The sequence below is a fragment of the Pteronotus mesoamericanus genome, unplaced genomic scaffold (assembly GCF_021234165.1).
Source record: "Pteronotus mesoamericanus isolate MK-2021 breed Mesoamerican mustached bat unplaced genomic scaffold, CSHL_Meso_final contig_134, whole genome shotgun sequence".
In the NCBI taxonomy this organism is placed as follows: Eukaryota; Metazoa; Chordata; class Mammalia; order Chiroptera; family Mormoopidae; genus Pteronotus; species Pteronotus mesoamericanus.
Window position 1 is genome coordinate 3857639 of NW_026555061.1, and position 25979 is coordinate 3883617.

Here is a 25979-nt window from a genome sequence, read left to right on the forward strand (position 1 = left end):
TACATTATGATTAGATACTCCTACTGACTTCAAGAAATAAGTTCTAAATAAGTGAGTGAAAAATACCTCTATTTCTTATGTTGCTAAATGACAACACATTGAGCTACTGCCTTTTAAAAGATAGATGGTCATTATTATAAGTGATGATGCGTTACTTTTATTACATATGTGAACTGAGAATTAAACATTAACGCCCAGCAGATGTTGATTCTTAAAAATTTTTTTAAAAAAACAAGCAAACATACAAAAAAAGGCATGAAAATTCCCAACTTAATTCTTTACAATTTCATAAAAAACTGTTTGCAGATCTTATGAGAAGTCAGTGAAACCCTACCAGACATCTGGAAGGAAAACAATAATTTGTTATAATGTTCATTTTAATAATTGTGTACAGACTCCACTGACTCCTGTCCCCAACAGCCCATGTTGCGTAAGCACGTGCACAGGGACAAACACAAATTCTGAAGCATGAGGGGCTGTTTCACGGGAGACTGTTCTGTAGCTGTTCTGGCACAGAAGACCCCGCACAGCTGAAAAGAACGGCACGGGGGCTGGAGGTGAGAAGGGCGTCAGGGTCCCCGGTTGGTCTGCACGTTCACATGTCCCACCAGCGTGCGCGTAGTGAGCTGCACCGCGGGTGGGGGTGGTCAGCTTCCTGCCCTCACGGCGCCTGTGTTCGCAGAAGGCAGACCTTGAAGGACCGCAGAGACCATCAGATGACCGTGGCAGCTATACCCGAGTGTGGCCTAGGGCTTCGTGGCCAGTGCAGGGCCGCCGCAGGCCGAGGTCTGCCCATGTGCGGCCTGTGCCCTGCTCTTCACTGTGCCCGCCACGCGGCTCCACGTCACCACGGTCAGGTAGAGCCGCGTTTCGTTCTGCGTCTCGGGAATAAATGAAGCCAAGTCAACTGCTTTCAAAGTTTTGAGTTCTCTCAGCAACTTTTCATTCACTCAGCATGCGCTTAAAGGGATCCTGTTGCTTGTCGCATGGGTGCTTAGGCCGTGGAGAGAAAAACAACGGCGCCTAAGACCCATTCCAGGGGCCGGGGAGGGCAGGGTTTGGGGGAGGGGCCAGGCGTGGGACTCGGTGTGCGTGGCTGGTTAGAAATCGGTGTGGAGGGCAAGGGAGGGGTCACAGAGGAAGGAGGAGACAGTTCTAAAAAAAAATCTAAAATGCTGTTGCTAACTATTGTACTCACATATTTTCCTTATTGAATAACATGGGTTGTAAGATCAGTTTTGTTTAATCTTGTAGCTGTCAACCCTAAACACTGTGCAGATGCATCCTTTTTCTTTAAAGAGCTATCTTCCAATTAGCCAGATTTGACTTTATAGTTCCTTTTCTTCACAGTAGGGGAAGAAAATCATACTCAGATTCCCAAGTCAGCGTTAATAGCAATCATGTTCTGTAGCCAGAAGTTTGTTTTTAGATGTGGCTGTAACTATGTCCCAAGTAAATCCCAACTGTTCTTCTATATTGGAGTTTCCCATGTGTGTGTTCTGACGTTAAACACAGTAGCTACATCTCCTGGCAATTTGGCAGTTGTGGATTCATAAAATTATTTTGATCTTTAAGCAATGCGTGTTTGTTAAACAGCTGTGTAGGAGGCATTAGCGTAGGCTCTGTAAAGTGTGCAGAGACGCGGGGCATATACCACGTGGGGCAAAAGCTGGTTTACAGCTGTGAGTGTGCGAAACAGTTTAGTATTGCATTAATATTTATTAATTATTGTATTATTTTCCACACAAGCAAAAACAAGCCTACTTTTCCCCCACTCTGTATATCTCAGGTTAGAACAGGGAAAAATCCATTGCAATAGGATACAGGGAAATTTATGAAGGAGACCACACACTTGAATTTTCCCGTGGGGTTGGGGGCCAAGGGCACACACTCTGCAGCATGACCGACCACCAGACACAAACCCCTCTCTGTGCTTCGAGTGTGAGCCTTCGTTCCATCCTGCGAGGAGGAGCTAGGGAAGGATCGTAGTAATGTCTCCTTTATATAATTGTTAGTGAATCAGGTTATGCAAAGTGGCTAGAACAGCTCTTGGGCATTGTAAACACCGTAGAACCCGCGCCTGGCTTTGAAAAAGGAATAGACGGTACCAGCTGAGATGCAGGGATGGCATTTCCAAGGGAGGGCACAGCACGCGGAAATCAGGCGCAAGGGTGAAAGGATGACCTGTATTTGTCGGCCATCAGTAACTGGTGCTCTCAGAGCAGAGCGCGCATGCGCATGTGTGTCTTTCGGGGCGAACCAGTATATATGTACACCTGGCTGTTGATGGGTTTAATGATACATTGATTTAATTTATTCAGATGCCAGTTTGTAGGACACAAACACACTGCCCATTCTAATTTCCCTACCTGTGTGTGCGCAGGCCTAGCAAGGTGTTTGCAGTTTGTACTGCCAGCACTAACAGTGCTATCAGCTGCCTCTACCGGGCTCTTATTCTACGTCACGTGCATGCTGTGAGTGTTACTGAACCCCATGAAATTCGTAAAGTGACCTTCTATCATCTCCATTTACATGTATGAGAACCTATGCTTAGGGACGTTAATTAAACCCCTTGCCTGTGTTAGTCTCCTTTATCGTGGCACAAATCACCACAACCCTAGCGGCTTTAAACACCACCATGTGTGATGTCACTGTGTCTGTAGGTCAGGAGTCCGGTCATGGCCTCCCTGGGCTCTGGGCTCAGGGACGCTCAGCCGCCGTCCGGGGCTGCTGCCTGCAGGCCTGGTCTGCCTCCCGTGCACACGGCTGGTGGCTGAAGTCCGGCCTGCAGCTCCAGGCCGGGGGCCCCTGCTTCCTTGCGGCCGGCAGCCAGGGCCGCCCTCAGCTCCCAGGTGCCCTGCAGTGCCCTCGCACGGCCCTCCCCCAGCCACCCGCAGGCCACGTCATCTCTTCTTTTGGGGAAGACCTGGGTCCTTCATAAGGGTGTCAGCTGATTAGGTCAGGCTCGCTCAGGGCGTCGCTCCTCGATGAGATTGGGACCTTCTGTATATTGGAAAAATCCATCCACTCTTGTCATCTGATGAAAGCTAAAAATGGGGGTCACATCGGATCTTTTTCATTGGTCTCCCCAACACTGAAGGGGAGCGGATCGTGCAGGACGTGTGTCCCTGGGGTCTTGGGGACCAGCTTGGAATCCTGCTTCCCACATGCCCAGAGTTGTGAAACGGAGAGGTCGGAATTCAAGCCAAAGTCTCCTTGACTCTCAAACACCCCCATAACACCTGCTCTTGTCTTTGCTAGCGTGCGCATCTCCTCAAAGCCAGCACGTGTCTCACGCTGGAAACTACTGACACAGTTGGGTAGGACCGCGTGTAATGGGGTCAGTGTCTGGATTCTCGGAACCTTTCGCACTCTGTTGATTCCTTTGAACATGCTTTCTTTTTAGGGGTTGTGTGACTGTCAAACGGATATCTGAAACTGATAAAGCCGATACTTGCTCTTTTACAATTTCTCCTTAATTTACAGTTGTTAATATCTCTAAGAATTTTTGAGCTTTACCGGACTATTTACATCTCAAAACCGAGGGCAGAAATACCTTGCCATTTTCTGTCTTGCATTGTATTATAAGTTATATATGTGTTTTCAATCTTCTTAGTTTTAGTAATGAAGTAATGCCAGGTACGCACAGTCTATGTCAATTTGGGGGTTGTGAGGTGGTGAAATTTGACCGAAACCTTTTGCGCAGCTGTGTTAGCGTTTGCCTTGCCGCTGGGACAGTGTCTCATGCCGTGGGCCACGCATGGAGCTTTCGTTGCTACTCCAAATCTGATCCAAATCCAGAACTACCAAATAAGCCACGGTTGTTTGAAGAGTTCAATGGCTTTGGTTACAGAAAGGAGCCAAAGTCAGACACCAGGGCCTCAGGAACTTCTTCTTTGCCATTCAGTTTCATCAGCCAAGTTACTGTCAAGGAAACACACAGATGCAAGATGATAAACAGTCCCCATTGAAGGAGGTCTATTGCATTTGGCTGCCAACTCAATGCAAGATCCCGAGCTGGGCCCCGGGGGGAGGAAGCAGAGAAGGAACGAAGAAGAGAAATAATTCCCCACTCAATGAATAAGCATCTTGGGAAGAAACCAGGCAGAATGTGTGTAATTTGTACATTAGATTCTTGAAAAGGAAAGTAGGCCAGCAGGAAGGACTCTTTCGCCCAGTGTGTCCTGACATACGGAGGGGAGACTGCGCAGTTCCGCAGGCTCCCGCCCTCCCTTTACCCATTCAGCCCCGTGGAGATAGACACCAACGGGAGAACAGGCAGCTGAGCAGGACAGTACCGGAAAATTCAGAGCAGATGCTTCCTACAAATGCACCCACGCTGTAGCCCTGGTTCCAGACAAGGGCGAAACAGCGGCATTGTGTTTACTGGGGGCTTCGGTGTCCCCGTGCCGGAGGCTGACCCTCTCAGGGTCCCTGCTGAGGCCCATGACTTTGAACGTGGCCAGGGGCCTCCTGGGTTACCTGCCCCGAGGGCTGCTCTTTCCCTGCCTGGCTGGCGGCGGTGGCCCACTCTGGACCCGTCGGCTCCAGTTGGCCAAGCCCCTTGTCCTCTTGACCCCGAAACGTAACTTTTCACTCTTGACTGATTTTGTCATTTGTTCACCTTTATGCAGAGAGTTTTCCTCCCTGCATTTTGGCCCAGCTGGCCTCATCGCTGGCCTTCCTCTCCCGGGAGATTTGGAAACACACGCCAGGCAGTAAAAACTTTCTTTCATTTACAGCCCTCTGCCATTATCTGAGGCTTGTGTTATCTCCATGTTATAGATTTAAAAAACTGAAAGTTAGAAAGATTTAAATACTTGGCCCAAATCATGCAGCTGTCAATCATTCCCCAGCTGCTGCTGGAGTCCACATATTCTGAATCCAACATGACATCAACTGCAAACGCTCACCCCTCCCAGTTCGTACGTCTAGTTTTATTTTCTTAGAGTTGCTGCCTTGCCAGCATCAAATCTAATTTCAGAAAGCTGGAGCGAACCGTGGCCAAGGGGACAAGGACACCGGAGTCACAGTGAGTGGGTTTAAATTCAACAAGCAATGTTGTCCAAGCCACCAAAGCTCCGGGAAGAGTGCATCCCTGAAACTCGGAGTTTGCATCTGCAAAACTCACAAAACAGAAACATACATCTCCGGGACCTTCAACAGACTCTAACCTCAGAGCACAATAATAGCAGGTGCTCAGTAAATGGTGCCTGATTGCCAGAGGCGGAGGGTGCCACCAAAGTCACTCAGCGACGTGAGGGCGAGGACAGAGAGGTGTGCCCAGCTCGCTGGTTCCCCGCTTGCACGGTGAAGCACGCCAGGCGCCTGCAATCACTGTTCACGCAAAGCAGGTGCCGCTGCATCCCCGGGGCCCCGCTGCCTGGCATTTCTGGGCGGCCAGTGACACGCCCAATGCAGGGCTTCATTTGATCTCGGAAACATAATTACTTCCCGACCCAAGAATCAACGCAAGGACACGCTGGCCACTAGACAGAAGTGGTTTAATTGCGGAGCTCCATTTGTGAAATGGAGCAAGAAGACTCCTTCCTAAAGCGTGTTTTCTTCCTCCGTGCTGGGCAGACCAGTTGAGTGGTGCCCACGTTTCTTCACCTTTATTTTAACTTGAATGCATTTTACACCTAATGCCGCTTTTTCTGGTCATTTTTGTAATGAAAATCCTTCCTGGCAGAAGCAAGACACCGAATCTATTTGGCCCAATGTTGCAATATGCAGTTCAATTTAGAAATGAAATAAGCCCAGTAATGACAGTGGAGGAAGCTGAAGAGCTAAAAAGCAAATGGCTGTCAATTTTTATTATTTTTACTAAACAGTGTGGCGGTTGCCTACGCGGTTGGTAGATAAAGGAATATTTCATGGGCTTCTGGGTTGACTGGGTTGCAGTAGATTTTCTGGGAAAGTTTCTCTGAAACCAAGCTGAGCCCGTGGCTGAGTTTTAAAGAAGAGTCATCTGAAGAGAGCAGCAGCTGGTGGCAGCAGGGAGACAGGCAGGAGGACGCAGGTGACCTCTCTGTGTGATCGTGAGTGTCCCCCTCCCTACCTGCCGCACCAGGTCCCCCACGGGGGCTGCATCCTCAGGGACCCCGTGCTGTCTCCGTGGGACCCACCACACTGGAGGCCGCTTTCTCCTTGTGGACTGACTGTCCTCTGTCCACTGGCTGACATCTGAGTCTCAGGGATCTCCGTATGGATGGTTTCTGTCTCTTGCTGGGCCACCGGATTACCTGGCGAGCGTCAAGAACAACCATCCACTAAAATGAAACAAAGCCCCAGCCCCACCCCCTGGCGTTTGGGCTCCTCCTGCCCCGCTGCAGCCGCACCCGGGCTGTGGACACCGCACACCCCAGCCTCCCTCCCGCTGCCTCGGGCCCTGGACCATGGAACAGAAGTGGGTGCGGCAGCATCCCGATTTGGGGGCCTCGGAGTCCTGGGGGCACCCCCCACCACAGGAGGACCCAGCCCCACTGAGGAGCTCGGAGAGTGTCATCCTCTCGGGCCTGAAGTTCCACGTGGTGCTGCTCCCCGCGCCAAGCCGCCTTCACGCCCCAGCGAGGGACCCGCCGCCTGCCAGGGCCTTGCCCAGAGGGGACCCGCGGCGGGGGAGACGGAGCTGCCCTGCGTTGGGACCACGGTCGTTCTGACACTCTTGCTCAGTCCTCTGAAAGGCTCGCCTCTCACCCCAGGTGGACTCCTGGATCTGAGTCACGTGGATGGTGTTTACAGATGCGATTAAAACACACACGCGCTGTTCCTTTCGCGGAGGACTGTGCTGGGATTTCCTTCCACGCTCCCTCCGTCTCCTTCCTTAGGGGACATGTCTGTATCATGACTGTATCTTTTTCTTCAGCTGAAAGTAGTTCTTCTTTTCCATGGAAATTTAAATACTCCTCTAACACGTTTATTTATGAACAGCCTTTTTCTAACGGAGGAGACCCAGTCTGAGTGATCGCAGCGTGTGACGGAAGCCAAGGGGTTGCGAACACCCCTTGATGTGCGTGTGGTGGCCAGCCCCACCCCCTGCCCCCCGCCCGCGCACCGAGGCTGCAGGAGGGGGCGGAGGAGACAGGGGCCAGAGAAAAGCCAGCGGGGCCCTGGCGACCACTGGCGCAGGTACCACGTGGGGGCCGTGTGGAGCGCTAACACCCGCTCGCGTGGCGCCGTGAGGCGGAGCGGGGAGGTGATGGAGCACCGTCCCAGGAGGCCACAGGACTGGAGGACGTGGCTCCATGAAACGACGTTCTTTGCCAGCGTCCGTCTCATTTCCACGCCCTCTAGGCATGTGCATCTGTCTCCTGCACGGTGCCCTTCGCTCTTTTTCTCTGGGGCTTTCTCTCCGCTACCATTTTGCCTCTGTAGGTCTTTTCTGACCTTTCATTCTCTTCCTGTCACATCCCTGGCCTTTCCGCTGTGAGAAGCTAAAGGGAAATGTCGAGCTATATACACTTATATATGACTGGAGTCTATTTCAGGTTTCTCCTGGTACAATTCCGATGTCAAGATCATTACTGCCATCCAAATTTAACGTAATAAGTCTTCCTGAGATCACTGAAGCATTGGTTTCTTCCAGAGCCCATATTTCACCCCTCAGAATGCTTTCCCCAAGGCTGAAAGACATAGCCGAGAGAAGAGTTTTATTTTCAAGCCAGATTTCGCTGACTCCTGCGATTACAGCGATGCAGCCCGGCCTCATCATTCACCGGCGCCGCGCCGGGTGTGTCAGCGAGGGGGCGTTCATCACGCGGCCCTGGCTGCGGGACAGCACAGCCTCCAGTGTAGAGGTGACCGCAGAGCTTCAGAGGGACCATCCGCAGATGAGAACCAGATCCACGTCCTTGCCCGGTGGCCAGGAAACTGGGTTTCTCAAGGACCGCTCTGAAGTCGGATTCTCCAATCAGTTCGGAAAGTCTGGTTAGCAGAATGAGCGTACCTTTCAGGCCAGGACTGGGCACCCTGCCCACAGTGACCTCCGCTGTTGGGACGAGGCTGTCCTGGCCCCTTGGAGTCCAGAAGGGCCAGCTCGTTGCCCTCAGGGTTTTCCAGCCTTGCCCATCGATTCCGTGATGACCGCCAACGGCATCATCCTCAAATCCCAGGCCTGTTTTACAGAATAAACAAGTCACTTCAATAGTCTCAACACCGTTAAAATAAGACTCTTCCTTTTCTTCACGCCGACACAGACATGGATGCTGTAGTGTCGCCTTCCCCACACGATGCCGTTAAATGAAGATTTATAACCAATTTATATTTAATCTTTTGACAACATTCATTTAGCATGGCCAAATAACAGACGCTGAGAAGCATTTTGTTTCAGAATCCCCACACAGCAAAAATCATTATCAACCTGCATGTCATTTTAATGGGTCTGGAAGAACATTGCTCATTATATTGTCACAGTGATTACGTTATTTCAGGGTCACTTCATTGTGATTTTATCTTTTGCCAGCTTGACGACATTCTCGTACCACAGTGTCAGCCTCCAGCCTGGCTGCTTGACTTCCCCCACGTACTTGCCATTATTTATTCTTTATTTGCTGACACAGGCAAAATGCAGTACAATGTAGTCTCCAAACTCAAATATCTGATGTTGAACAGGGATGATAAAAATATCTGTGGGTTAAGGCGGAATAGACACTGATTTAAGTACATGGTGAAAATGTAAATACAATGCAATGGGGACTTGGGGCAGAGGATCTAAATTTAGTTAGGTGAACCAAGTAAGACTCCCTGGAGGAGGTGGTACACCTGGGCCCCAGAAGATTGGGGAAGGGAAATTCGGGCATGTGGGAATAGGCTGAAACGATGCATTTTTGATGCTGTTAGGGTAAAGGGGAGGAATAAGATGCATATTCACTACCCGCTTATTCAGACGCAGCCCCTGCTAGGCCTTTCACAGTCTTCTTCCCTAAAAAAAAGAAAGTTTTCAAGTACAATGCACAGAAAGTCAAATCTTGACTTTCAAGCAAATATAAAATGAACACGTAAAATGTTTGATTTAAGCTGTTAATGAATTAGGCACCTGGTAAGATATTATGATCAGTTCGAAGGGCACTCGAGGGGTTTGGGATTGCTCCCCCACCCTCGCCCCCCAGTGCCCAGCAGGCCATATATCTTTGGGCTTATCGATGTCTTGGTACAGAATCTATTTTCTTGTCTACTAGACACAAATCTATACTATTAAACAATGAGTGCATCCCCCTTGGGGCCAAACCAGCTATTTGCATTAAAATAAATGAATGTAAATAGCGTTGAAGAACTGCTTTTTGGGTTGCAGTGGCCACACTCTGCACCCAGTAGCCACGTGGGGAGCAGGGACAGAACTTTCCCCATGTTGCAGGAGGTCCTGTTGTGCAGAGCTGGCTGAGAAAGCCTGTGCATGGCTTTGCCCCCATGATATTGAAGGGGCTGCTGCCCACATTTTCTGCCTATTTCCAAATTTCACATTATTCTGGCAGAGGTAGGACAGGGTGTGTCATGCGTGGGCTCCGCGCAGCCTGAACGCCGCACGCGAAGAGGGGAAGCTGAGGGTGGACAAGAGACCTGCCGGCAGACCACGGGGCCGCCGGCTTTACTCCGTGAACAGGTTCGCTGTGACTCGGGAGGCGACGAGGAGGCTCTAAGGAGATTTACTTTAGGATAATTAATCGGAAAGCAACTTGGAGAGCTGATGGGTGCTGGAGAGGGTAAAGCAGGGATGAGCCCTTGGGAAATCACTTTGGTCTGGAGGAGAAGAGGGGAGGGAACGAGAGGGAAATGCACCAGGACGCTCGGCAGCTCTCCCGCCTATGGGCACTCCGGACGCCGCATTACCTGGTGCACAGGTGCGCCGTCGTGCGATGACATTGCCTGTAGCCCTACATTTCAAAAGGCTGAGAAAAGAAGTGGCTTCTCATAGGAGTAACTACTGCAGGAAACGTCAGCGCCAGAATCACCTTAAGAGTTTCAAGGACTTGGCTTAACAGTCGTCAGAACGGGTGCTGCCAGGGACAGGTTTTATCTGGCTCAAGAGGGCTGCTTCAGAAGCGCGGTCATTACATCATCAGCCTGGACTCAGAGCAGACGGTCATTTTGTCCTTTTTCCCCAGCACGATGACATCACCAGACATTTCTAACTCATTAAATGTCACTAAAGAAAAATAATTTTTCTTATATTTTAATAAATAGTAGTGATCTTATCACTGTCAATGACCATCAAGGACTTTTGGAAATCAGTACAGGGCAAGATCAGATTGATTAAGATTGTAAGTTTAATCTTATCATTTGTAAAGGCAAAATGGGGTACTTAAAACGCCAGAATTTGAAAGAGGCTATTTCATGATAGCAGTGAAGATTGGAAATATTATATTTAAATGAAGTATTTTTAACACACTAATTATATTGGCTGTTACAGAGGAAATAAGATGAAGAATCTGGGAGTGCGGAGGGTCACACCTTGTTGCTACAATTCTTCGGAGTGTTCATTTCCTTAACAGGTTTTGCTAACACTTAGAATATTTAAAATAAAGAGATATTAAATTTATTTTTCAAATAGCAAGAAAGGCAGCACTCCTGTAAAGATAAATGAGAAATTCTGTTGATTCTAAGGCCATGGCTTGGACTCCATGTCATGGTATAACAGGCAACCCTAGAGTATGTGCTAGCCTCTGCAAAGGAGATTCACTCCCCTCTTTGCTGGCTGCTGGGCCTGCATGTGCTTGCTGAGCGCCAGCGCGGTACAACGCTCCTGGAAGTTCCCACGGAACCGTTTGCGCCGAGCGGATGCGCCAAGCCGGGGCGGGAAGCCGTGGGCGGGTAGGCGGGCGGTGGTGCGCCGCCAGCCTGCGTTCCGGTACCGCTCTCGAGGCTGCAGCCCCAGGCCCCTGCAGGAGCCAGCAAAGCCGCCTTTGAAGTCAAGTTACTGTCCCGGGGTTGAGGTGCGAGGCCGTACTGTGTAACCAGGACAGGAAAGCTTCCGTTCCAGTCTCCGCCCACCCCTGGGACTATCTTGAGGTGCTCCTCAACCTCCGAGCCTGTCCCAGGGGTAACGTGGGGGCGGCGGTCACGTGTATCTTGTAGAGGAATAGGTGCTAGCGTAACAAGGCTGCCACTGAAGTGAAATTTGGGGGCCCATCTGAATCCCCGTCCGTACCATTTTACAACCCCATGATGAAAAGCGGTTTTGATTTCGGAAATACTTTATTTTTAAGTGCGTTAGCTGGCTTAAAAATGTTATCCTCTAGGCTGGATCCACATAATTGCTTACTATTTCCATTCCTAGTTTTCTTATAATCTATCTTTATCTCCTTGACAATAATAAAAAAAAGTGGTGCGTGGAAAGGGTTCCAGGAAACTTTAAATCAAAGTAAGGACTTTCCAGCATGGTTTACGTTCCATAACATTAAACATTACCATCAAGGATTTGGCTGGGTTTGAGGCAGTTTTACAAAGAATTATATCTCGGCTATTTCCAAAAATTTAGAGTTACATTTAATGTAGAAATAGCGTGTATGAGCCCACCTTGGTCACAGCAGGAGAGCGGCCGCCAAAGCTCACAGGTGTGAGGACTTAGAGGCGCTCAAGTCCTGAGTGTTTTGATAGCCAATGAGCATAGCTAACACGCGCTGAGCGTGCTCCACTTACCAGACACGGCTGAGCGCCTCAGCTGCATGTGTGTGTCTGCACATCCTCACCACAGCCTGTGGGTCAGGCACCATCATCACACCCATTTCGCAGAGCAGAAAACAGGCTTTGAGGGTCAATGGATTGACCCAAGGTGACAGGGTAGAGCTGGGGTTTGACCTGGATGCATCCATCTGGGGCTCTAAGGATTTATTCTGAGGACACTTCACACACTCATCTGCAGAATTTATCATTTTTCCCATCCAAATTTGAGCTGTGGACGTTCACTCCAGGCTTTGAAGCACCGCGACTTCAGGCGCCCACCTCAACTCTCCCCATAGGGACCCGTTTCTGGGAAGAATAAGCTACTGAATTTACCTGGTTGGCTTTGAGCATGGCTATTTATTTAGAACTAATCTTCAAATTATGCTTCACTCTACAGTTTTGTCTTGGCATGGGAGGTTTGGTTATTACTTTCACAATGAATAATGAGAAAATAAATTGGCAGCAACAAAAATCCAGGCCAAGGCATTAGCTGTAATCAGCAGTTTTTCCCTCACCAGATGAAATTATTGTGCAGATACATTAATTAAAATCCCTACCATAAAAATGGAGAATTAAGTTAACTTTTCGGGGAGAGTCTCCTCAGGGATTGCTAAACGTGTTTTAAAAGTGCGTGCCCTGGATGGATGGCTGTGTAATTGGAAGCGCTACATAACAGAGAGTTCTCCCCATGGTTCCGTGGGCGTGAAGACCGCGGCTTGTTAGAAGCGGGAGAGGGTGGCCGGGTTCGGTGGCTGTAGTGACCCATTGGATGAGTATTGACACTAATGTCCCTGTGTAATGACTTGCTCCTTGAGAGTCGTTCTACTTGTAAAATTTCAGAGTTCAATTTTTTTCCACTTAACATTGAGTTATCCAAAGTATTATGTAACCTGTTTAAAGTATTCTTTCTTTTTTGTTTACTTTTATCTATTATCCTAATCATTTTTGTAGTCTTAAGATTATATTAATGTTATCGGTTTCAAATATTATGGGCCATTCATTTGAAGGATGTGGGAAGTGAGTCCAGGATAGTTGGCTGGTGGAAAGATGTTTTAGATACTTGGTATCAGAGCTACATTCTATTTTATATAGAGGTTGCCCTCACATTACCATACCTGATAACTTCCATGTTATCTGGGATAACTTATTGACCTAGCAAATATTTATTGCATGTTTACTTAGATCAAGGAACTGCACTGGGAGTTTGGATGTGGAATAGGGAGAGGCGTTTGTGGGAGGCTGGAGCAACACAGGAGGCAGGACAAGGAGATAACCAATATGCGGCAGGGTTTTCTGTTCAGAAGTTTGCATTGCATTGGGGTGGACATGACCTTATCCTTTTGATGATGCAATGCAAGGCGCTGCGCAGGAGAGGTGCTTCCGGAGGTGTGCGGTGGGTGGATTGCATGGGCACTCCCCTGGACCCCCGCATACGTATTGTTCAAACCAGAACTAATGGAGAGTTTCAGATCCATAGGAGGAAGAAGGGCCTGCGTGCAGATGACCTGGCTCGGACTTTGCCCATTGGGCAGACACCTCCTGCGCCCCTGGCCCCTGAGGCCTACGTTCGAGCAAATGTAACGAAACACAGGCTGAAGGGGGGCCGCCAGCCCGAAATGCAGTGGCAAGAGTTCTGGCAAATGTGGGGGAGAAGGTTCTCTCTGCCTCGGCGCCTTGTCACAGGGTCAGGGCACAGGGACAGGGTCCAGAAAGCCTGGCCACAGGTCTTTCCCATAGTGAGCTCACAGGCATCATACCAGACCAAGGTCACCTTCTAAGAGACCAGAGGAAGGGGGGGGCTGAGGGGACCCAGCGGGTTGTAGCTACTGCATGTGTTGAATCTCCCTGTCTCCCTATGACTCGAAAACGAATGGCCCAAGGAACTGAATTCTTGATTCTCTCTGACAAGCCGTGATGAAAACTTCTAAGGTCAATGAATAGTTTTCATCAGAATCAGAAGGACTTTTCTGAAGTATCCATTTGTCTCATTAGAAGTATGTCTTCAGGCCTTAAGCTCATTATTTAAAATACATAAAAGAAAAATGAAAGCTGTACAGATTATGCTGGCTTTTAAAAAGTCAAAGCCAATACTATATATTATTTTTAAACAGGGGCTTTACTCAATGTGTTGTGAATATTGTTAATGCTTTTGGCAATTTTTGGACCAAGAAAAGAGAATAAGGAAAAGAGGAGGCTTCACAAAGGAGCATGTTAACCAGACAAATAGTGGGAGAGAAAAACTAAAGATAATGATAAAATTATAATACTAGGGAACGGGAGGGTTTCTGTGGATGCTTTGAATGCACAATGACTCACACTTTAAAGGGTCCTACTCATTAACTCTGCTTTTAACCTCTATCAAAAAAAGAAAAAGAAAAAGAACTTCAGAATGAAATGAATATCCTTGACTTTGTAAAATCATTGCATCAGGAGTCTAACCCCCCTGGCTTATGGTATAATAATTATACAAGTTTATTGGTGGCTTGGGGTGGAGGGGAGAACGCACCCTAACCGTGCGTAGGCTGTCTAGGGGCGTTTGATAAAGCGAGTTTGCTTACAAACATCAGCAGTGTGGCTTGCACAGATCAAGTCCGCACTGTGGGTTGAATCCTCCCTTTAATTTATATTTTTCTGAGGCATACAGTTTCACAGAATTCTCCCTAAAAGGCAGGCTTCTGAGGTCGGACCAAGTTTGGCACGTGCTGTGCTCTGCAGTTCCCGAATTAAGAGTGCGTGGGGTCCCGCGGTGAGCGGGCTTACCTACCTTGGCTCGGCTTCGCATCGCCTCCGGCTGGGGAGCCCCACGCTCCGGCTCAGTGCCTTTCAACGACTGGCACCCTGCTGCAGGGCTCTGTGCGGCGCACTTAAAGCGCTGATTCGTCCATGCCTAAGACTACGCAAGCAGCAAATCACTCAGAAAGCTCTCGGGTTTTATTTGGGCGGGGGGGGGGGAGGGGGAAGGCCATTTTTTAGGAAGTTTAAGGACTTAGGGGTGAGTACTATAGTGTCTGCAACTTCATTACAAATGATGCAGTGAAAAATATTTATGTAGATAGTCTATGTGTGGGAAGGGATTGCCATATGGAAGACCCGATGAGGAGAGAAGAAGGATTTTCAGGTCTGAGCAGAAGTAAAAGGGGCTAGACTGACATTATTGACTGGCGACAGCTCTGTCCTTGCAGAAGAACTTGTTGGGTCCCAGATGTGCCTTGCTGTTCCCGTCGGGGCCAGGGCTCCGTATTCAAGGGTCTGTGCCGCAGACCTGCAGGCAGGCCGCTGGGGACACGCCCCGAAGGTCGCAGTCAGGGTGCCAGCTCTTCTCCCCGCCCTGGGAACTCGCACCCTCAGCGTGGGTCTCGATTTGCGTTGTGCACTGACTGGCTGCTTCCTTTGTTTGTTCTCTTTCCCCAGCAGGGAGACCGGCCTACAACAGCTTCTACGTTTACTGCAAAGGCGCCTGTCACCGAGTGCAGCCGGGAAAGCTCAGGGTGCGGTGCGGCACCTGCCAGCAAGCCACGCTCACCTTGGCCCAGGTAAACTCATGCGTCGGCAGAGGCTGCGCGGAACGGAGCGTGCGCTTGCGGAGTCGCCCTTGGAGTGCCTAAGCAGCGGTCGCCCGAGGCGCTCACACAGGCCCTCCTCTACATGGCTGTAGTGGTCAGCGGTGTCCGGAGTGGCCTTTAAAACTGCATGGCGCTGTGAAATGCAGGCAGCCCAGGGCGTTGCCTCTGTTTCTTTAGCCCGGGCCTATGGAAAGGAGAGAGGAACTGCTTTTAAAACAAAGGATAGACTTTTGTGGGGCGTCTTTTACAAGCTTTCTAAACTGGAAATGTTTCATATCTGGATCTGTGTGGTGGCCACAGGTTTGTATATATAGATGTCCAAATGCAATGGACTGCTCACTTAAGGTTGGTGCACTTAAGGCTGCTCACTGCAGGGTATTCGTCAGGAGCAAGGTGGAAAGGAAAGCTGTGGATCAGCGAACAGTGCGCCTTTGAAATAGGGACTTGCAAACGAGCACCTGCCTTGGCCTCGGCTTGTTTTTGTACAGTCCACGAGCCAAGAATGCTTTTTATGTTGTTAAGTGCTTGGGAAATGTCAGAGGGATAATATGGCGTGACCCGTAAACACTGCATGGAGTTGAAACTCCAGTAACTATAACAGAGTGTTGTTGGGACGCAGCTCCTCCCACTTCTGTGCGTGCTCCTGGGCAGGGGCGGACAGACAGACTGGACGGCCTCAAGCCCTGATGTACCTACTCGTGGGCCCTTCAGAGCTAAGGTTTTTGGATCCCGCTGTAAACCACGGACAGAGCTAGTTGCTGGCTGCAGCGCCATGGCTGTGCAGGACTTGGCTGAATTTGACGTGCACGGGAATGTGCCTGCCAGGGGGCAGAGGACTGGCGGGCGCCGTGGAGAGAGCACAGCCCAGGAGGCAGCAGAGGACAGAGCTCTGCCGGGGAGCAGGTCTGAAGTGTAGACAGAAACGCCTGGCACCACGTCAGGCCCCAGTGAGGGCTGGAGAACTTGGATTTTATTCTTCAGGCCGCAGAGAGCCCAGGCAAAATGTTAGAAACAAAGGCGATGCATGACGTGCAGTTTTAAAACTACTTATTGGTGCTGTAACCATTCGTCATTGGATTGAATTTGGTGACAGGTTGAAGGCAAAGCGGTCCATTACGTTTCATAGGGTTCCGCAGGCCTAGTTGGGGGGTGGCCCAAGGAAAGGCTGTGAGGGAGCGCGGGGCACACCCCGAAGGGCGCTCTGGGGCAGGGCGTCAGGAGGCCCCTCCCCAGCCTGGGGGCAGTGGCGCAGCTCCAAAACAAGGCAATTCAGCGTTTCAGTGCGAGGCAGCATTTCAGCCGCACAGGCAAACCCCTGTGGGAAGACGAATCCATGGGCGGTCCCAGGTGTGCCCGGACCCCCGGCACGGACCTTCCTCTGCGGTTGTCTTGGGAACGTGCTCTGCCTGGGAGAGGTGCTGTCCCAGAGTCCCGCCCAACTATCCCCACCCCCCAGCCACCGACTCTGCGGCCCCAGCCGCGCTGCCCGTCTGACCCACAGCCCGTCCCCAGAGCTCCCGGGGGGCAGACGTGGCCTCTGTTCAGGAGCCTCCCATGGCTCCAAATAGAAAGAGCAATAACCAATCACCATTGAACTCCAGGCTTTATTCTTTTCATGGGTTATCGCACTTGATTGGTCCGTGACACTCTGAGGGAAGCGCCCTGTTAGTAAATCTGTTCTGGACTGAAGAAAGAGAGAGGCTTAAAGAAATTAAGTCAACAGGAGTTTGTAAGTGGTGGCTGAGAGATTGGAACTGGGCTGGGCCACATAGGCCCCTTAGCTCTACAGCTGCCCCCTTTTCCTGCACAGATACGCTTGCCCTGCGGGTCCCGCGTCGGATGCCCGCAGTGCCCAGGTGGGTGGGTGGCAGGAAGGTAAGGCTGGATGTGGGCAGCGGGGGTGCTGAGAACCATGGTCGGCGGGATAGGCCAGGCCCACGGACAGGAGTCAGCTCCTGCCGGGTGTTCGGAGAGCTCAGCGTGGCCAATCTTCTATTTGATACAGAGAAACCATAAATGTGCAATTTGACATGATGTTTCTCATTGAAAAATGTGCTCCATGGGGTGAACATAGAGAACAAACAAAAAGGAAAAGCAACCTGCAGCACCTGTCCACATACGCCACTCCGGAGCATGACAGGACTACATGATAGGGCGCCAGCAGGAGGCGCTGTGCTAAGCCTGGCCCACAGCAGGCTCACAGCGGGCGGGCGGGAGCTGTGGTCGCGAGGCAGTGTTCTGTGAGCTCCCAAGGGTGGCCGTGGAGCCAGGCAGCTGGGTGGGCCCCTCCCACCCTGCCCCGCCCCGCCCCCGCAGCGCTTCCTGCCCAGGGCTCGTGGGGACCTCCTGTGAACAGGGGTGCAGTTTCTAGTTCCTATTTATTGTGAAGATTAGTTGATATGTGAAGAGTGCTTAGCACACTAGCTGGAACATGAATACTTAGAAATCTTAAGTGCTGTATTATTGTATCATTATTCTCTACGTATACGATTATAAATGCACCCACAGACACGTCACACTGCTGACCGGTCTGCAAGCTCCGGCTTGGCAGTGATGTGGGAGGTATTGATTGGGCCCTGAGGAAGGGTTCCTATGTAGAAAACAGACAAGTGCTCAATTTCATTTTCCAGAGATTTATAAAGATCTGCAACTTACACAGTTGCCTTTGATCGGGAAGAAAAAAGAAAAAAGAAAAAGGACCTCGTGTGGCTGTTATGATGGAGCAGAGTGTGGTTTATCGGAGCTTCTACAGGGGGCTCTTTATACGCAGGGAGAAAAATTGGAACCTACTTAGCCACCTGGGCTATTTTTTTAAATGTAATTTTTATTTTTTTCTGGTGTGGAGAAATAAGTCTTCAACAAGTCCCATGCCTTTCATGAGTCTTAATAGTAACCTCCTAATTTTTGTGTGGTTGTTTTGGGGAATTTATTTCTAATTCCGACATTTCCTTAACCCTCTCTAACATTTGCACGTGGCAATAAAGAGCTGCCTCTCGTACATAATGCTGTGAGGCTGAACTGTTTACATGGCTCATACTTAATAAAAAATTGTCACAGAAGATGGATGGTCCCTTCTGTTTGGGCGTTAAAGATGGGAAAACTGATGTCTGACGTTTTGGCCTGACCTTGTGGATGAGTTGAGAAAGCTTGGACACCAGATTTTCTTCTTTCTTGAAATCAAATTATCTTCTTTATTTCATGCTGACCTTGAAACAGGGTTTCCACTCATCAAAACTGCCTTTAGAAAAATGAACGCTCACTCAACAATTGTGAACAAAGGCTGATTGGAAAAACATGGCAAACGTCCAGTTCTCAATGGCCTAGTCAAAGACTGTCCTTGGAGGTCCGCACAGAAATGACACAGGGTGGAGCACAAAAGGGACATCGCTTTGCCCACGCACATAGGTTCGTGATTGTGTTCCTGGACAAGAAAACGGGTAACTTAAAATAACCCGTGTCACCTCTGTTTTCCACATAGTGCGCATGATCAAACAGCTGGCCGAGTCCCAGCCTGAGAGCCCTTGCATGTTTCTTTTTTTTTTTTTTTTAATTTTATTTTAATTTATTTTTTCAAATACATTTGTCTCTGCCTCCCCCCTACCACTTTCCCTTGCCCCCTCCCTCCTTCCCTCCCTCAGCTCTTCCCCTTTGGTTTTGTCCATGAGTCCTTGCTGTATGTTCCTTGACTTTCTCCTTCCCTTCCTTTTCCCCGCCCCCCCCCTCCTTCCCTCTTGTTTTAGTAGTTCTTTTTTCCTTTCTGCTCCTTGCACGTTTCTTAATCCAGGAAAGTGGGCAGGAAAAGGAAGGTTCCCAAGGCATGTGGAGCGTACACCGGTTTTAGAAAATAGCTACAGATTAAAGAAGGAATTCGTATTGAAAAAAGAAGTAGCACCAGAGACCAGAGGCTGTCCCTGTCCCTCCCACCTTGGATGCTGCCAAACCTGAGGCAAGAATGTCGACACCTATGGTTCCTTCTGTCTGTCCTGTCCTGAAATTACGCGTGCATGGGGGTGGGGAGAGTGCGCCTCCTGGCAAGGAAGCAAGCGTGGCGTCCGAGGTGGCTCTCCGCACGGCCCTCAAAGATTCCGCAGCACCAATTCCTGCAAACACAAGACGACAGAGACGGTGCGGCTTGTTAAAAAATTTCCCTGGGCTGATGAAACTTCATGAGAATCTCATGCTGATAAAGAAAAGCCTGCCCCTGGGGACCCTCTTGCGAGGGTCCCTCCTCCTCCTCAGGCGTCCGCTGGCCGAGCCTAAGGTGCTCTGCCCTGCACCACGGGCGAGGGGCCCGGCCCGTCTGGTCCCCGCCCGCCATTGCCCGCGCTCCAGGTGGACGGTGCTTGCTGTAGAAAGGGAAGCTTCTGGACTGGCTTTTCTAACCGGACGTAGGTTTGAAACACAGGGAGGGTCTTTGTGAGTAACATGTTTGTTGATTCTGATGCTGACAGAAGGCGGCGTGTGTGCGGAGGTGGGCGCGCTGGGCCCGGAACAGCCTGAGCGCAGAGAGCTGCAGAGGGCGCCCCCACCACTGCCGCCCCCTGGCCCTCTCAGCTGCCGGCGCTTGGGTGCAGGGCCTGGCGCTTACTGGCCAGGTGACTCTGGGCAGGTTGCCTGCCTCCTTTGTCTCAATTTCCTTGCTGTAAAATGGAAGTAAAAATTTCACTGATGTCACAGCAAAGATCCAATGACTTCACTCATTACAGGACTTGGCACAGTGCCTGGCGCATACTAAAAACATTTCGGAACAGTTAGGTCTGACTGTGATTTGCTCAGGTGAAGCATTCTCTGCCAAGAATGCATCAAAGCAACTGCTGAGCTCACGTGTAAGCCCCCACCTCCGGGACTCGGCGGTGCTGGTGAAGTTAGAAACTGTCCATCCCTCCAGGGTAACCAAACACTAGGTGACTCGGCTTAGCCACCATCAACACCTTCCCCTCGGCTCTCGGTCTGTTGGTCTTAAAGTGAATCAGAAACCTGGCGGGCTCTGTAGCCAGGAACCCTGGGTGCTATTTCCCCCTACAATCGCTGTAATTACTTTATCTCAAAAAGAACTTTATCTTTGCCACTCTAATGAGATACTCTGCTGTGGAATAGCATTAAAGCTAAAAGGTTTCTGATGAGAAATGGCGCAATAAATAGAGTGAGATGTAAAACGCCTGCCTGGCATGATGGATTTTATTTAAAATTGGTTTATAGATTAGGGACAATTTATGTGAGGAAATTTATTAAGAAATATAGTCTAGATGTATAATCATTCCTAAACTTAATATTTGTTAGAGATTAATTGTTGGTCAGGAGTCTACTTACTTCTCTTAATATCAGAACCTACTCTCACATATGTAATCAGGTCTTGAAAAATATATCTCAGCTGACTGAGCAATAAGCACGCAGTTGTCCTCTCTTTATTTATCAGGTCAGTTGGTAGGCGTTTCTGAGCTTGCAGAGCGTAGTGGGAGAGGTCTTGCGAGCTATTTATGTTAGGAACTATTTGGGGATGTCCCGAAGGTGAGAGCGTAACCGGGCCTGCTCTAGGTTTGGTTGGCAGTTGGCGGGAGGCGTTTGACGTTGGGCCTCCAGAGAAGCCGGGTGGCGTGGCTTTTCTCGCATCAGGCTCCGGAGCTGAGCAGGAGCAGAGCCCAGGCGGTCCGCGCCTCTGCCGGGCCTGGGGCGCCCAGCTCTGCATCTTTGTAGGGGAGTTTTCTTTGAATACATTTGTGCACGTATTTTTATGACTGTAATCGAAGTTTCAGCGTTTCAACAGTTTAGGTTCTACCGGTTTCTTTTTGATTTTCTTTCAGTAATTTTCTTTCTCTGGACATGTTTTAAAATTTTCCAACCATTTCTTCTATGAAAGATTTACCCATTTGCCAAAAATGTGGTTTTTTTTTTTTTTTTTTAAACCAGCTATGAGGTCTGCAGCATCTTACATGGCATTGGATTGTTGCAATGGCTTTCAGAGGCATCTTGGTGCGAGCCGGACAAGACCGTCTCCCTCGGAGCATCTGAGAGGTCACGATCCTTTGCCCCCTCCTTTCCTGCTGCAGCGGGAGGGAGTCGCTCAGCGCCCCTGTGCTGGGGGCAGGGGAGGGAACTGAGGAGCTCAGAGCACCAGAGACCTGGCTGCATGCTTTATAATCAAGTAAACCAAATACATTTTGAACAGATTATTCTAGTAAGTAAATTGGCTTTGCTTACGTGGTAAACCAGCTTTCGCTGAATGATCATCAGTGCCTTTCCTAGAGCCAGGCCCTCCAAATGGCCACAGAGCACACGCGTGTGCGAATCGCGGTGGTATTTGCTGGGAGATGTTCATTTTCGCAAAGGCTGTGGGTCACCTTAAGGGCTCTTAAAGGTGCCTCCCATTTTAGCTGAGGTTCTGGCGGGAGAGGAGCTGCGGACGAGAGAAGACAAGGATGGAGGGAACAGAATGACCCCTTGGACTGCGCTGGAGCGCCATGGGTCGGGGCAAGTGACAGCGGAGAGTGAACAGCGGAGGCTTCCCACTGGCGCCGGTGTGGGAGTCTGGGCCCAGCCAAGCGGGCCCCCCACAGCCTCCCTGCGGCACCAGGAGGGTCCTGGGCAGGACCGCCAGGTTCCCCTTCGGAGACAGGCTTAGCGACCTAGAATTTTATTCCTCTATTCGCTGTGCGCCATGATACCTCCAAACCACTTACAAGAGAAACATTCACTGGGACCACATCCAATGTTTTGACAAAACCACCACCTAAATAGATTCATAAGGCAGAGACGAAAAAATAAGCTTTGTGCAAAGAAAGTTTTTCTCATACTTTTTAAATTTCATTCTCAGTTTCGGTGAAATGCATCATGCTTTACAACCAGTCTGCCTTGTTTATTGGTTAACAGCACCGCCCATAGGCTGCGCCTGACCTCGGAGCGGGGGCACGGCACGCGGGGACACGTGCGGGTCATCTCCAGCGCCGGTTGCCCTGCGTGGACAGCCCTTCACTCCCCGAGTGCCGCGTGGACAGCACCGGCCTGTGGCTTGGCCGGCAGGGAGGCCAGGATGGTGGGGGCAGCCGTGCTGGCTTGTTTATTTGAAAAAGGAAATAATGACAGGAACACATTATAGAAACCTCTTTGCAGGCTTCCTTTTGCATCTCATTGTTCATGAGTTGGTCACAGAGCCACTCATGATGGCAAAGGAGGCTGGAAAGGCAAGCGTTTTCTGAAGGCCAAAGGCCAGCCGTGATTGGCCCTCACTCATCTCATTAGTGTGCTGGTTTGGGTCCATTGCTTTTCCAATCAAAATCGGAGTTCTATTAATAAGGAGAGAGGCCGAGATGGGCTTTGGGTGTGCAGAGAGTAAGGGCTGCCGTGCTTGTAAATGCACACTAATCTGAGATCATTTTCATGAACTCAGCAATTTCGTTACTGAGTCTAAATTATGCCATTATATACTCTATTTCTACCACGATGGCTACACTGGGGATGGGACTAGCCTTGCACTTGTGTTTGTGAGCGAAATATCACTGTTGTTTCAGGATTTGTTTCTCTGCATAAATGGAGCTCCCTAGTTTTCTATGGAACAAAACCGTTAAGTGTGACACTTAGAAGCTTTATCAAGAATTGTGGAAATTAAAAAATAGATCTTTAGGGCACCAGGATAATTTAGTGATCCTTTGATTAAGAGATAAATGGCCCAAAAACCTCACTGGGGAAAGAGAAGTAGAATCTAGTAGCCTTGTCTTACTCCGCAGTAGATCCTTGGCCGATGCTTTGTGAAGAACAAGTGTGTGACCCAGCTGTAATAACATGTAGGGGGAGGGGAGAGCCCCACTGAAAACCCTCCGCCAAGACAACGCAGACCCGGGCCGGGATACGTTTTCGCAGCTCTTTACAGAAGATTTGGTACTCGTGCACGCACGCCTTCCGCTGGGGGATCTCCAGCTTCCTGCATAAATTCATCACTGAAGCTGGATGGGAAATGGTCAGGCAACAGACTTTGCTTGGGTCCACAGCGAGGGAGAAGCCAAGCTGTGAGTTAAATATGAGGGCCCCAAGCTGAGGTTCCTGCTGGAAGCATGCACTTTGAGTTACGTTCATTTTATTCCTGGGGATGCGGGGACAGCGGGGGCCGGGGTCAGAACCCTGCTCTTCAGGCTTTTCCTGCAAAGGGTCAAACGTCCTAGGCTCCATCTTCCAAAGTCCGGTGGAGATTCAGGAGCTGGGCAGAAGGCAAGCGCGCGTGTTTTCCTTCAGGGAAGAGAAATACAAGAGTACTGGTGTGCTTGAAAGACAGGAAATCAGGAAAACGAACAGGGAAGCACTCGTGGATTGGGGCTGTGCAAGTGAGTCGTCAGCTCTGCCGGTTTGTCAGGGGGCGTAGTGCTGAGGAGGCCGGAGCTCCAGGCGGGGACCCCGCAGGCGCGGGCGTGCCTGCAGCCACGGCCTGCAGTCGCTGGCCAGGGCGGTTCTGCGGAGGCCCGCCCAGCCGGTCTCGCAGGGCTCTAGTCCCCTGCAGGGGCAGCGTGGGCCTGCGCTGTCTCTCTGTCTTTTCAATCTCCAGTTGTCCCTCGGCCATTTCCTAGAGACTGAGAAAGCCACCCTAATCAGCACACGCTGACCTGCTGCTTGACAAGCGACCTGTGATTACAGTGATCAGGCGCAGTCATCAGGGACAGCCGGGGGCAGCAGCTCTCGGACAGGGGAGCTTTTCCTCTGTAATGTGCTGAAACACCAGTTATTTCTCTTTATTACCGACTAGGATAGGCTTTCTGAAGCAGTTTAGATAGAAGGTCAGTGTAACCCAATGTGGTATCACTGGCAAGTTATGCGATGTGGCTGTGAAGCTGAGATTTTTAAGCTTTGCATAACAAGATGTAGGAAAGATCGTATACACACACACACGCATAATATGTACGGATATATATATACACGCACAAAGCAAATGGCATGTGACCAAAAGTTAAGAAACTCTTCTCGGGTCCCCCTCCACTCCTCCATTCCTAGACTCGGGGCCCCGGTTTGGGATGCCTTCCCTGTCTGTGTCCCGCTTAGCGCTGATGCCCAGGATGGGTTCAGACGTGTTTTGTGCAGTGAATGAATAAATGAAAAGATGGCACCAGAGTCGGGGAACCTTGACCTGCCCATAACTCTAGACTGGGGAAGGACCTTGTAGTCTTCCGGGCTCACTCCCTCCTGGCACAAAACCTGCTCTTGTGATATAGTCGCTACTGGGTTGTCTGTCTCCTGCTAGAGCCCTTGTCATCATGGAGGGATCCTTACTTTTCAAGTTAGCTGTTTTCATTTACAGAATTCTTACTGATAGTTATTTGCCCTGAAAAATGCCTTCACCCATAACTTCTAGCTATGGTTTTTGAAAAAGAGAACAAAATCTATCTGACAGCTCTTCATATATATAAACCACTGACAGGATTCACTTCCTAGGTCTTCTTTTCTCTACTAAACGATGACTTTCAAATGTAAGAAAGGCTAAAAGGCATTGTCTGACCACCGAGAAACTCACTTTTCTATGAACAGCTTCAGAGCCGGGAGCGGTACGGTGGGGGAGCGAAAGGAAAATCATTGTGAGTGTGGGCACGTGCGGACCACCGTGGGCACTCAGATGGGGCTTGTGCGGACAGACCAGGGCGGGTCCGCGTATTCGTGAGAAGAGCCTGCATTGCAGAAAGGCCAAAGCGGGTCATGTCCACAGGCGCATCTTCGCAGAATAGCGATGGCGGTAAGGCCGGAGGACCAAGAGGTGTGCTCACCCCCCGCTGGGAACTGAGAACACAGACTTGCGCGGGGCGGACCTTGTTGAGTCCCCGAGCCTTGATGCCCAGTGGGGTTCTTTGTCAGGCAGCTCCAGGCAGTGTCCAGATTAACCTCTTGCAACCTGTCAGCCCATCAAGCAGTGCCTGTGCTGCGTTCCTGTTGCTGACGATGAGTTTGTCTTTTGTTAGAGGCACTACCATGGCCGCTAGAAGGTGGCAGGTTATACGGGACACACGGACAACTTTAGATGCCAAGTGCAGTTTTAGATCAGCAAGTAACAGAGTCAAGCGTCATGAGAAGCCAGCAGCACATGAAACCCAAGCCGCCCCTGCACGGTGCCACCGGGACCCACGTCGGGCTGGACACTGGCCGAGGGGCCCAGAAGGGTGCCCTTCCTCCTTCCCCTCCGGAGCCTCCCCCTGTCCTGCCTCTTGCTCCCCTCAGGCGCTGATGTCTCGGTGTTGGAGCGCGATGAGAAAACTACGAAAAAGTAGGTAGCGAGCTGTCGCACCTGACCAGTCAACTGTCCTGGAATGCGTTTGCGCTCTCAAGGACTGGCCAGTGTGAAGCGCAGGCTGTCTCATTGGCTCCCATACCGGCTGCTCAGAGGTCACCATGGGCAAGGTCGCCGTCACCTCCAGTGAGGCCTCCTCCCCCAGCTGCTGGTTTCTGACTCTTTCTCCTCCCATGTTTTTGATGCCTGAATCTTCTCAGCCTTCCACGCATCTCCTTGGGTAGAAGGTAAAGGGTCTTGATGAAGCACTTTCTCATTTTCCAAGGAGGAATGTTCATTGCTTGTTTTAACAAACTCGGGGATCGCAGGGGTGCCCAACGTAGCCATGATCAACAAAGTGGGACCCAGACCCCAACTCAGCGTTTCTTCCTAACTCTAGAAAAGCCACATCAAGCTCTGTGAGTCATTCCGTCAAAGCCCTTCTCTCTTGATTGAAGATAAAAGGAGGTGTCCCATTGTGTTGACATGTAGATATGATGCCCTTCTCAACCAGGAAATTA

General features: G+C 50.2%; 1 protein-coding gene across 1 annotated transcript in view; it reads left to right on the forward strand.

Moving 5' to 3' along the window:
* Positions 1 to 25979, forward strand: part of PRKN (parkin RBR E3 ubiquitin protein ligase) — an 888975-nt gene that overhangs the window by 324070 nt on the left and 538926 nt on the right. The window contains exon 4 of the mRNA XM_054595427.1: positions 15073 to 15194. Within this exon, the coding sequence (XP_054451402.1) occupies positions 15073 to 15194 (122 nt within the window). The remainder of the gene's footprint in view (positions 1 to 15072; positions 15195 to 25979) is intronic.